The sequence below is a fragment of the Musa acuminata genome, chromosome BXJ2-1, assembly GCF_036884655.1.
Source record: "Musa acuminata AAA Group cultivar baxijiao chromosome BXJ2-1, Cavendish_Baxijiao_AAA, whole genome shotgun sequence".
NCBI classification, from domain to species: Eukaryota; Viridiplantae; Streptophyta; class Magnoliopsida; order Zingiberales; family Musaceae; genus Musa; species Musa acuminata.
In genome coordinates, this window is record NC_088338.1 from 6,100,767 (window position 1) to 6,114,259 (window position 13,493).

At 36.7% G+C, this 13,493-nt stretch overlaps 1 protein-coding gene across 1 annotated transcript; it reads left to right on the forward strand.

Annotated features, from left to right (window-relative positions):
* The first annotated feature begins 966 nt into the window (after positions 1 to 966).
* On the forward strand, positions 967 to 13,015 carry LOC103994516 (dynamin-2B). Its single transcript, XM_009414882.3, has 22 exons — positions 967 to 1,266; positions 1,450 to 1,500; positions 1,610 to 1,730; positions 1,881 to 1,973; positions 3,133 to 3,194; positions 3,305 to 3,422; positions 3,581 to 3,923; positions 4,720 to 4,867; positions 6,659 to 6,760; positions 6,850 to 6,969; positions 7,572 to 7,655; positions 7,751 to 7,878; positions 8,673 to 8,757; positions 8,892 to 9,024; positions 9,559 to 9,635; positions 9,740 to 9,796; positions 10,784 to 10,925; positions 11,071 to 11,219; positions 11,583 to 11,696; positions 11,775 to 11,842; positions 12,071 to 12,243; positions 12,472 to 13,015. Exons 1-22 carry the CDS (start codon positions 1,126 to 1,128, stop codon positions 12,714 to 12,716), a joined length of 2,754 nt encoding a protein of 917 aa, XP_009413157.2. The 5' UTR covers positions 967 to 1,125; the 3' UTR covers positions 12,717 to 13,015.
* The last annotated feature ends 478 nt before the right edge of the window (positions 13,016 to 13,493 follow it).

The following is a 13,493-nucleotide window of genomic DNA, read 5'->3' on the forward strand; positions in this document are numbered from 1 at the left end:
AGCTGTACATCAGGCAACGGTGTTGGTGATACAAATTTTGCGAAATAACCCCTATAATTAATATGCTTTAATCACCATAATTTATAATGGTGTACATTTCTTTCGTTCATATCTTCTTTGCACCATGTTTATAGAAATATATTAATGATTCACTAATTGCATTGAGATAATTGTCACCCACGATTAAGAGAGTCATGGTCTATAAATTGGTTCGAGTCTATTAGTATTTGCTAGTAATAGCATAATAAAGATAAATAATTCAGATTAATTAATATATTATTACATAAATAATGAATCTCAATCCATAGTCATTTAATATAATAAAAAAATATAATTAATATAAACTAATACGAAATTTAACTTAGATCCACTATAACATAATATAAAAGAATATATAATCAATTATTTTTAGTGAATATACGATCATAGTATTAAATGTTATTGAAACAACTTGAGATACGAGGGTACAAAAGTTACTGCATTGAACCTTAACCAGCAGATATCAGACGATGGCGTTGGGTACAATAAGTTTGAATAGCTTGTAAGACCGACCTGAATAAATTCCAAACTAGCGACAATGAGTGTAATGTCGTGCGAGATTGTAAGGGGCAAATAATTCCACGGCCCAATAATGTTGAGCTCGGGAATGTGAATAATGGCTGGCTCGAATTCAAAATCCTGAAGGACGGGCCGATGATCAAATGGTTGCACCCATCTCAAAGCGTGATGGACATAGTAGACCTCTTTCCGGCTCCATTTCCTTTCCGGGTAGCAGCGCTCCCCCTTCTTCGTCAAGCGGTTTATAACCATTCCCTCTCTCTCTCTCTCTCTCTCTCTCTCTGATTCGACGATCAAAGAAGAAGAAGAAGAAGCAGCCGGTTGGGGGTCACGCGGACGCCACCTCCCTCCCAAGAACCGATTTCCGTGTTTTGCCGCCCCAAGGTCTCAGATCTTTGGTCCTCTCTCTCTCTCTCTCTCCCGCGATCTGGGGTTTAAATTGGAGTTCAAGATCCGGGTCCGCGTCCCGCTCGGGGTTTCTTCTGGATCCCGCAGCGGAATCTGCGAGCCCCGCGGTCGAGGGTCGGTTCTTGATCAATCGCCGTCGGCATCCGGATCTCTCTTGCGATGGAGGCCATGGAGGACCTGAGCCAGCTAGCCGAGTCCATGATGCAGGCCGCCGCCCTCCTCGCGGACGAGGACGTCGACGAGGGATCGGCTAAACGGCGGACTTCCACCTTTCTTAACGTCGTTGCTCTTGGCAATGTCGTAAGTCCTCTTTAACCCTAAGCCTCTCTGTTACATGATTGGTTGAATGTCCCGAGAACGTGGATGATGGTTTTCTTGATTCGACAGACCTGTGGAAGTTCTCTTTTCAAGATTCATGTGGTTTGTGTTTATGCCTCGTTTCTTTACCTGTTCCTTTTGTCTATCCGGGAAACGTGATTTCAGGGTGCTGGTAAATCGGCGGTGTTGAACAGTTTGATCGGACATCCCGTCCTGGTACGGTGAATTTGTTGGAAGTTGGAACTACCTTTCTCCTTTGACTTATGTTTCATCTTTTATCCGCATCTTCTTCTCGATTTAATGAGCTTTTAATTGGTTGCTGCAGCCGACTGGAGAGAATGGTGCTACTCGGGCTCCTATCAGCATTGATCTGCAAAGAGATGGCTCTCTGAGCAATAAATTGATCATTTTGCAAGTCGACAATAAATCCCAACAGGTTTCTGCGAGTAAGAACTTCTAGAATGAAATTAGGGTCAAGTATAACCTATTTTGCTTGACACGTGGATTTCATGGATTCAAGAAGCTCCTATCTATGTACTTTTTAGATGCTGGGTGCTAATTAGTCTTTCAACACTTTTTTTTTGTGTTTGTTCAAGGTGCTCTCAGGCACTCTCTTCAGGACAGGCTAAGCAAGGGCACAGGAAAGAGCCATGCAGATGAGATCTATATGAAACTTCGGACCAGTACAGGTTTAACAATATCTTTAACTTTTTCTATTATTTTTTTCATCATAACAATATCTATAACTTTTCTACTTTCGTAGGGTTGCCGAAACATTGTTGCTTTTTGCCATTCTATCCTACTTATACTTCAAAATATTGATTTCGGACCTAAATACTTTGTACACCACTTCATGCTACCAAATTGTTTATGTTTCTTACGTTGATCGTGTGATAGTTGAAGTGTTGAACCATGTATATTCATTACGTGATACCTTATTTTCCACTTCCACTGAAAATCACAAAAGTGGGCGGACTTTCAGTCTATATATAATTTAGCTATTCTAGTCTTGCTCTATATTGATGATCATTTGCAAGAAGTTGATGGTCTGTTTATTTCTTCTTCGGTTAATGCATATGTTTCAGCCTTTCAAGATGCTGGAAGCAGCCAATCATGCACTCACATAGTAGTACAACTCCCACTATTTCTTGTGTTGTTTGCATATGGTGTAATTTTCCTATGCTAGATTGTCCTGTTATTAACATACAATAATGTAATTTGCGATATATCTCGAACATTCATAATCAACATTGCAGCATTGTACTTTTCTTTTGCTTCAAATGGACTCTTTTTCATGTAATTGGCAGGATTTTGACACATTAGTTGGACATATATGATATTGACTTTTCATACTTCAAGGAACTAATGACAGAAGTTTTTTGACAGAATTTAATTGGCGCAATGTTTAATGTCTTGAAATTATAAAGAAACTTTGAGCAGAAATGCAGCTGGAGTTAAGGTTAGGAGTGGAACTGAGGAGTAACTTATGTTCCATGAAATTATGATTATTGATGAAAAAGGGTTTCCTGCTAAATATGGTTTACCTTAGACTGCCCTATGATCATTTTCACTACTTTGTCAATGAAACAGTTTTCATAGAAAAAATATACTGTGTAAAATACTGGGACATTTTCTAATTACTATGCTAGCATAATCCAGGTTGTGTTTCTTGTATGACTAAGATTACGTAGCAAACTTTCAGTTGTTGACGTTGCTTCTCTGGGGAATTTCTGTTGTGTTTAATTTCTTGTGAAATGATTGTTGTCCTTGGTATACACTGACCCCTGTAGGTGGTTCTGCAATGAGCATAAGGTATACTCACAGCTGACATGTTTTTTGTTATACCAGCTCCTTCTTTGAAGCTGATTGATCTACCAGGATTAGACCAAAGGTCCATGGATGATTCTAGGGTAAGTTGCTATTTACAATTATATGATTTCAGTGATACACATTCTTTGGCAATGGTTATTTTTCCTTTAATGCTTTGGGGAGATGGGGGTGGTGATGCATCTTGTTTCAGGTCAGTGACTATGGGGCACATAATGATGCTATATTGCTAGTAATAGTGCCAGCTGCTCAGGCACCGGATATTTCTTCTTCTCGAGCTCTTAGACTGGCTAAGGAATTTGATGCAGAAGGTTTGTATTGCTTACTCAATTGCTTTATTTTATTTTTTATGACATCAAAATAGAGCATGAACTTGTACGCAAAGTGCAATAATAGGATTTTTATTATGTTAGTCTCCTTCCTGTTATAGAACTTTGACCAACGTCTCATGTGCTTCTGTTTCTTGTAGGGACTAGAACAATTGGTGTTATTAGCAAGATTGATCAAGCTGCTGGAGACCAGAAAAGTCTTGCAGCAGTTCAAGCTCTTCTTCTGAATCAGGGGCCACGGAGTGCTGCTGATATTCCATGGATTGCTCTGATTGGGCAATCTGTTTCTATTGCCTCGGCACAATCTGGATCAGTTGGATCTGAAAGTTCACTTGAAACTGCTTGGAGAGCTGAGACTGAAAGTCTAAAAACGATACTTACTGGATCTCCACAAAATAAGCTTGGCAGAGTAGCATTAGTTGATGCCCTTGCCAAGCAAATACGTAAAAGAATGAAGCTCAGGTTGCCAAATCTTCTCTCAGGGTAATTCTCTATGTGATATACTGTTACATGCTTTTAGTTACAAAACTGTTATTATATACGCAAGTACAGATGTCTTTTTTGGTTAGCAACTTTTTTTTTTGGGTATACCATGGAAGTTGGGAACTAATGTAAAAGTTTCATGTCATTTTTTCTTTCTTATAATCTCTATTAAGCATGTTTTTCACTTATATGTCGTTTGTTCATTGAAAACAGCAGCCGGTTAGATAGTCAAATATATTCTATAATTAATTCTTTGAGACCTCTCAACCAAACTTCTTTGTTGAAATTAATGTGAAATGAGTATCAATGTTGTTTTGCTTTTATGGTGGTGCTAATATTCCCATGAATGCTTATCGCTACATGGCCAGAGCATCCTAGGAAGTGTAATTGGTAGTTTTTTGATGCAAGAGATATGAACTGATGCAGATATTAAGCGACTGAAATTTTTATAAGCAGATGAAAAAAAGGTATATTGTTCACCACATATCTTATTTGTGAGGCATTGGCTTCTTTTAGAGGATATTGCAACTGTTACATCCCCCTGTGGATTGACTAAGAAAATAAAAAACCATCTCCTTAAATGGCATATTCTCAATTTGTATTTGTCAAGCTAAGCTTTTAGAGATGTCTTTCTTGTTTGTCTTTTCAATAATTGCATGTCAGCAGTTCTGTGTTAATGAGAGATTGTGCAGATTTATTATTCTTGTCAAAATATGTATTTGCTGGATTTTTCTTGCTGAGGTCAATAGGGTTGCTGTTGATGTTCTTAACTGATTAATCTACTTAATCCTTGCAGATTACAAGGTAAGTCCCAGATTGTTCAGGATGAGTTGTTTAGGCTTGGTGAACAAATGGTGCAGAGTGCAGAAGGTACCAGGGCTATTGCCTTGGAGCTTTGTCGAGAATTTGAGGATAAGTTTCTGCAGCACATTGCCACTGGGGAGGTCAGTGGTTGGCATTTTTGTTTCTAGTTTGGGTTTTATCATTCTTTGTTCAGACAGATGTAGTTCTGCTTCTAATAGTATTTGTTTTCATCTCAAGGAACTATTTTTCTGACATGTAAATTTTCATTGTCATTTATTATGTACTGGAATTTTCTTGGTGGTGCATGGTCACTGGTCTATCTCCAGGTTCTTGTACAATCTCTATATCAATTCAAATTGGTTCTTTGCTCCATCTAAATTGGTGCCACCTGATCTTCATATGGACCAGTGTATTTGAAGAATGAAATTGCTGAGTGCCATCTCATGATGTCAGAACCCAATGTGCCTTGTCAATGCTTAGGCTAAATGAAATGCCTTTATGTCTCTTCTTGCCTGATAACATAGAAGTAAGGATTAAAATTTCGTACCGTACCGGAGTTTCGAGATTTGCTCGGTATGGTACAATACTGTATACCGAGTGGTACATTTCGGTATACCGCTTGGTATATATATATATATATATATATATATATATATATGCCATGCACATGTATGCAGCCTCATTTCTATGTTTATTGACTCTCCTGACACATACATGAACATTAAGGAACACTCAAGTCTCCACCTACGATAGCTCTAGCTTTTTTAATGTTGCATAACTTTCAACTGTAGTTAATGTTTGCTTTGTTGCTTTCATTGTCTGACGTCTTTGAGGACTTAATATCAGCTGAAGTTTGTAGAGTTGCAAGGACCTAGACCTGGTTACATGATCATGAAAACAAAAAAGGGGCTGCCTATTCCATGAGGCTCCTACTAATCTGTGGTCTACTCTTGTAATCAGATGCTGTTTTTGACTTTTTGTAAACTCAACTTTGGACATCCAGGTCACGTAGGAGGGAGAGCAGGAGTGCCTTCATACAAATAGTCATGATCCAAGCTGGCACAATAACCCACTTACTTTATGAAGTGGGCCTTGACTACATAGTAATTAAGTCACAATAACCTCAACTTTGGTCATCCCGGTCACTGAGGGAGAGCAGGAGTGCCTTCATACAAACAGTCATGATCCAATCTGGCACAACAACCCAATTACTTTATGAAGTGGGCCTTGACTACATAGCATTTAAGTCACAACTGATAGGTTACACAATCTGCAAAATATTGTCTGTTTCTTACAGCATGTTATGTACCTGAGCTTGCCTTTCAGATGGGATAAAGGAAAACAAAAGAAGCTGCACAAACCCATTTTTGTTGTTTAAATGCATTTGATTCAACCTACTAGCAATTAGCATCTTTTTGTGTTTGATAGGTTATTCCTTTCTTATATTTTTGATGGTTTATCTAAGATAAATCTGCTTCAAATGCTTTCGTTTCCTTCTCACAATAACCCAATTACTTTATGAAGTGGGCCTTGACTCCATAGTCTTTAAGTCACAACTGATAGGTTACACAACCTGCAAAATATTGTCTATTTCTTACAGCATGTTATGTACCTGAGCTTGCCTTTCAGATGGGATAAAGAAAAACACAAGAAGCTGCACAAACCTATTTTTGTTGTTTAAATGCATTAGATTCAACCTACTAGAAATTACCATCTTTTTGTGTTTGGTAAGTTACTTCATTCTTATATTTTTGATGGTTTATACTTTATAGTAAGATAAATCTGCTTCAAATGCTTTCATTTTCTTCTCATTCTGAAGAGGTTTTTGATACTACTCCAAAAAAATGAAAAAATATGCAATTTATACTTTATAAGGTCATTGAGTAATATCATCTATTTGTTACATAGCAAGTTGTGCATTTCATTTACAGGGTGCAGGTTGGAAAGTTGTTGCAACATTTGAAGGAACTTTTCCTAACAGAATAAAGCAGCTTCCATTGGACAGACATTTTGATATCAACAATGTCAAAAGGGTAAGTTATACCTTTATGTTACATTTGATAAGATTTTGCTACATTTATACATGTTTAAATGTGCTGCATGATCTTATTGTGCCTTACAGATTGTGTTGGAGGCTGATGGTTATCAGCCATATTTGATATCTCCAGAGAAAGGTTTGAGATCTTTAATAAAAGGAGTATTGGAACTTGCAAAAGAACCATCACGACTTTGCGTGGATGAGGTAAGCAAGCCACACTATTTGGATAGCTTTTGTAGTTGGATTGGCATTGATTTTAACATGTCAAATCTCCTCATGCTATGACCAGTTTTTCTTGCCTCTTTTTTCTATAGAATTTTATGCAAGTTTATTTGGATTCTAAATTTTAATAAACAGTAACTCGTGCATGCACATAAGTTTTGTTTTTCATCATATGCTTTTACCTTTATTAAAGTTCTTCTGTTCACAAGCTACAGCTCTGACCTACTCTAGTTACTCTAGGTCATCATAAGTTTGGAAGCTTGAAGAGTTAACCTATTTATGACTTAAGGCTCCTATTTATTTTCATGTTCTTTCAAGTTTATTTGTGGATTTATCTGGGTTGTCTTTCTTTAAAGGTTGCCAACTATGTAATAATTTATTGTCAGATTTATCAGGGACTACCTTCAAATTTTTAACTTGGAGAGAATGTGTGATTTGTAATAGAGCAGTCCTTTCATTGACATTGATCTATGTTTGACATGCACTCATGTAGTTGTCATGATAGGTAACTATAGTCTATATTTCATTGTAACAAATTGTAGCAATTTACTGTGTTATGTTGTTTTGAAATGGTTATCAAATAGGTGCATCGTGTTCTGTTAGATATAGTTTCTACTTCAGCGAATGCTACGCCAGGACTTGGCCGATATCCTCCATTTAAGAGAGAGGTAAAATTGGTATTAGTGTTATTTTATTTGTTAATTTGTTCATGAAAATGATTACCATTAACTTTTTATTGTTTGTTTTTCTTTCCTTGGAAAAGGTGGTTGCAATTGCATCTACTGCATTAGAGAACTTTAGAAATGAAGCCAAAAAGATGGTTGTTGCATTAGTTGACATGGAGCGCGCTTTTGTTCCCCCTCAACATTTCATCCGTCTTGTCCAGCGGAGGTTTGTCTGTTTCTTATGTTGTATTCGTTTCTGATATTTGGTGAAAACAAAGAACAAAATAGTAGAACATCTTCACTTGGATGCAACAGTTTTGCATCTCAAGTTCACTATTTAGCTCATTTTTTAACTTGAATTGCTTAAATTTTGGCTTATAGCTTTGCTGTTAGCATATGCTTAATTTGGCATGTGCTATCTTTTATTGAGATGATTTTTGTGTGAGAGAGGTTGGCTTTTTTTGGGGGGGGGGGCGGTTGGGGAGGGGGGGGTTTTTGGGGTTGTGTTGGAGGGGAAGGATTTTATGCTCTCTGGATCAGGTCCTGAAGCTTCGTATATATATCATGTTTTTATTCTTCAGAGCTAACAATTTTGCAGAAATCTGCCTGTTTTTACTCTTTGAAACATATTCTCATTTGTCATCATGTGAGATGTTTTTTAATACATACACACACACACACACGCATATATATATGTATATGTATGTATGTATGTATGTATATATATATATATATATATATATATATATATATATATATATATATATATATATGTATGTATGTATGTATATGTGTGTGTGTGTGTGTATACATATATATGTATGTGTGTGTGTATATAAATATATATATATGTATGTATATGTGTATGTATATATGTATGTGTATATATATATATATGTATATATGTGTGTATGTGTATGTATATGTATATATGTGTGTGTGTGTGTGTGTGTATGTAACTCTGTGTGTGTGTGTATATATAACTGTGCAGTTTTTTAATACAAAACACTTCTTTACCAGAATGGACAGACAGCGTAGGGAGGAGGAACTGAAGAATCGATCATCAAAGAAAGCAAATGAAGCAGAGCAAGCTATTTTGAATAGAGTTAATTGCTGAACTTTTTAATGATTAGTCCATATTGAACATTTTGCATCTCAAATGCTTTGTTATTTAAACAGTGTTGGTCTGTAATTATTTTCAATCTTACATGTCTTTTTCTATCATATTATATACACTAGGCATCAAGTCCTCAACCAGGGGATCAAAGTGGTAGCTTGAAATCGATGAAGGAAAAATCAAATCAACCAGAAAAAGAAACCAAAGAAGGCTCAGCTTTGCAGGTTGCTGGACCTTCTGGAGAAATAACAGCAGGTTAATAGAATATCCTGGATGTTCTTGCATGATCTGGACAAAGATTATGCAGTTTATTTACACACTACATAACATGCATTCCTTCTAAACAGCATAAATTATGAGGGTCATGAAATTGCTTTTTATGATAGATGCAACCTCACATGTAGTTCACCTGGTTGGCCAAAATGTATGATAGACATAACCTCATTATGTGGTTCAGCTGCTTGGCCAAAAGGTGGAATAAGTAGCTGAAAAAATCTTATAAGAACATTGTATTATTAGTTAAGTAGTCCATGCTTTGTTTAATGAGGATAATACAGAACTTATTGCAAATACTGAAGGAAAAAACGAAAATAAATGAGCATTTGAATGGTTTGTCTCCCCAGTTAATTGCCTAATGAAATATATTATGTGGTTTCAATGATGAGTTGTTTCTGTAAGCATTTCATTATGTCGACCATCTAGTTCCAGGTCATGTACAAACTGTTTCTTTTGTGTGTTGTCATGCTGAAATTTTCTATGGAATCATTAGGGATTGGTCTTTGTCTGTAGGATTCTTACTGAAGAAAAGTGCAAAGACAAATGGCTGGAGCAGGCGATGGTTTGTCCTCAATGAGAAAAGTGGAAAGGTTACACCTCTTGACTTTCTTGCTACAGATTTTGCTATTTGCTTGATATATTTGCAACATTTCTCATAATTATGTTCTGATTGGATCATCACTTTCTATTTCAGCTTGGATACACTAAAAAGCAGGAGGAGAGGCACTTCCGTGGTGTCATTACCTTGGAGGTACCAAAAGTTTTCTTTTTCTTTCTTTGTTACATCTTAAATTACAAAAGCAAGATTGTCAGTTTCTTTAAAATTTCATTTAATAGCATGGTGCTGCTGATAAAAATAATCTTGGCTCATGTCCTGTATTAATTTACGTGTAACTACATGCAGAGAAAAAATTTTGCATGACATCATTGTTTACAAGAACTTGAAACCAGTTAGTCTACTGTGTGAGATCTTGTTGTTTATACAATTACAGATTGCAGTTGACATAAGAAATTTGATTTTGTATTAGCAAACAAAGATTTTTCCTGATAGTATGTAATAACTAAAATATCCAACCGATTAGTCCATAGTTATCTAAAAAGAAAAAGAAAATTTTGGTGGTGGATTCCTAAGTATATTTAGAGATAAAGAAATTTAATGAATTGTACATGCTTACAGCCATAGTTGAATCGTTGAATTCCCCAAATTGATGAGAACTGCAGAGTCCTAGGTCAACCAATCATCTTATATATATACAGAAAGTGCCTGAATTTGTCAGGCAAGGATCATAAAATGACAAAGTTCTTTATTTGGAAAAAGGTTTATTGTACAAAGTATGCATCTTGGAGTTATCATACAAGTGTCAATTGGGTAACAGAAGGCATATGTATAAAATATTCAGTTTTTATATTCACATAATATTGGTTACTTGAAATCTCTCTTGCACAAGTTATTTGTGTTCTGAATGAAAAATATTCGATTTAGATGTTCGACTGCAATCAGTCAATTAGTGAGCACATCAATCATGGACAAGACTTTTTGGTTTTTCAAATAGGTGCATTTTTTGCTACTAGCTTGTTGCTGATAAACATGCATATAGTTTCATGCTAGATACACGTAGGGAATCATGTTAGATTATGCTTACAATTTAAGCTGTATACTTCCCAACTACTCTGGTACATCTTCTATTAATTTCCATGTACTCTCTTCTTGCTAACTAGCACAATATATCCTCTGCAGGAATGTAACCTTGAAGAAGTTTCAGATGAGGATGACCCTCCTAAAAGTTCCAAGGACTCTAAAAAAGCAAAGGGACCAGAGAAAGGCCCAAGTCTTATCTTTAAGTTAACCAGCAAGGTCGCATACAAAACTGTTTTAAAAGGTGACTTTCTTATGCGTACAACAGCAACAACAATAAGTTGTAGTGTCCCAACTGTTTGGGACATATTTAACAGTATGATTTTTGGCTAAATATTGTTATACTTTTTTGTTACTGCTATTAATTCATGATTTTCTTGAGCTTGCAGCTCACAGTGCAGTAGTGTTAAAGGCTGAGAACATAGCTGACAAAGTTGAATGGATGAATAAGATTCGAAATATAACTGGACCTTCTAAGGGTGTGCCTGATTCTGTAGCTACTCCCACAATTAGACAAAGCCGTTCAGATGGTTCACTAGTAAGTCTGTCCTAATATGATTGAATACCTTCTTTTGTAATTAGGGAGAGGAACAATATCTACTGAGAATCTAGACACCATGCAAACTAACTGTGTTTTCACTTTTACCTGGAAATTGAGTTCTGCTCTCAATTCTGATGGTCAAAGCGGTTTCATTTTCAAGGGTCTAAACCATGCAGTTTGCCCAACACACCTCTGCCAACCATATTAGCTTTTGGACTAATTGTTGCATGCTGGATAAAGCACTTATAGTGCTTAAACATTGAAGATATGCCTATACCTGATTTAGCACTTAGTGCTTTTCTAATACTCTCAGTACCATGTCAAGATTTACAACTCAAACTAACATGCAAATAATTTCAGGATACCATGGCTAGAAGGCCAGCTGATCCAGAAGAAGAACTTCGATGGATGTCTCAAGAAGTTCGGGGTTATGTGGAGGCTGTCTTGAACAGCCTTGCTGCAAATGTTCCAAAGGTAAAATATTGCTCGTTGGCCTGTATCTGCCTACTTTGCATATTATTAGCTTGTTTTATCTCTTTTTTGATTGAGCAGGCAGTTGTGCTTTGTCAAGTTGAGAAAGCTAAAGAAGACATGTTGAATCAGCTATACAGCTCTGTAAGGTTGGCTGCCATTCGTTTAGTTTGTGACTGGAAAAATTTTGTAAACAAATGAGAACAAAAGAACAAGCCATCTATCATTACTTCAATCTTAAAGAACTCCTAAACAGTAGATCTTTGTTATTTGCTTTTGATTACTATTTTGTAACGGAAAAACTAATCATTCTCAATCAGGTTGCTGGCTGATCGCAATTGCATAGTCTTTTATAACCAAATTGTTTTCTTTCATAGTGCTCAAAGTACAGCGAGGATTGAAGAACTACTCCAGGAAGATCAAAATGTGAAGCGTAGACGAGAACGGATCCAAAGGCAGTCATCCATTCTTTCAAAACTTACACGGCAGCTAAGCATCCATGACAACCAAGCAGCAGCAGCTAGCTGGTCTGATGGTAGTTCAGTGACAGGTAACTTTTATGGTTTCTGTTGCCAGTTGCATGAGTTACTCCCCAAGTTAATCTTTTAAGTGCTCAACAGGTAAGTAGTTGCACGTCCCAGGTTAATCTCATTGTGAATTTAATTTGTATTTGCAACAAGTAATTAATGGATTACACCAGTCCAAAAGTTTAGCACAAAACGACGATAACTTGAGAATATTGCCTAGTGTAAAGGTGCTGTGACTATATGAACTGCAGAAAGCAGCCCGAGGGCGAATGTGTCATCAGGTGATGATTGGAGATCGGCATTTGATGCTGCAGCAAACGGATCAGTTGACGGTGCATACACTAAGCCATCTAGGTCCAGCAGCAGCGGCCGTCGCCACAGCAACCCAACCCAGAATGGTGATGAAGGTTCAGGTGCGAACTCTGGTAGTCTTCGGACGCCTAACAGGTTGCCACCTGCTCCACCTCAAGGCAGTTCATCCACGTATAGATACTAGGTTGCCGTGAGGGTCTGTTGAGCATTAGATATTCTTGATGGATGCAAATTATCTTTGTGCTTTGGCATTTTATTTTTAGTTGATTCGAGCCACAGAAGAGCCAAAATGACCTATAGTGTTTTACCACCCGAACGCTGGAAAGTTGTATTCCATATACGGAGGTTCATATGTATTTATATCTGGGAAATGCAAAAAGATACGCGGGGGTATCTACCCAGTGCGATAGTGATGTATGTTGGTATTATGATCGCTGTAGGCTTTTCTCCCATCGTTTCTTTAATTTGACAGGTCTTTTTTAACGTGCTGTGGCTCTTTCCCCATTCGCTGCATTCATCCATCGTACATCATGGCAAGTTTTGACTTAAGCTGTAGTAAGCCAAAGTAGCAATTCATTATGGGTATAAAACTGAAACAGACCGTAGGATCAGATTGTCTGCAATATATATATATATATATATATATATATATATATATATATATATATATATATATATATATATATATATATATTTATAATCTCAATTTCTCGGAGTAATATAATGTAAACTGCAGGCTCGGAGTATTATAACGCAAGGCTATATTGTTGGTGCTACTTTTCTGAGCTACCCGGACAGCTTACTAGCGTTAGATGAACCGTCCGGATCTTAAATAGCAGATATCGAAGTAAGCTCACCAAAATGCACAAGGGAACTTTTGAGAGGAAAAGGATATTTGTCTAACATAGTTGGAAATACTAGTTCCCCAACTGCCTCAACACCTACATCCCATAAAAGCAAC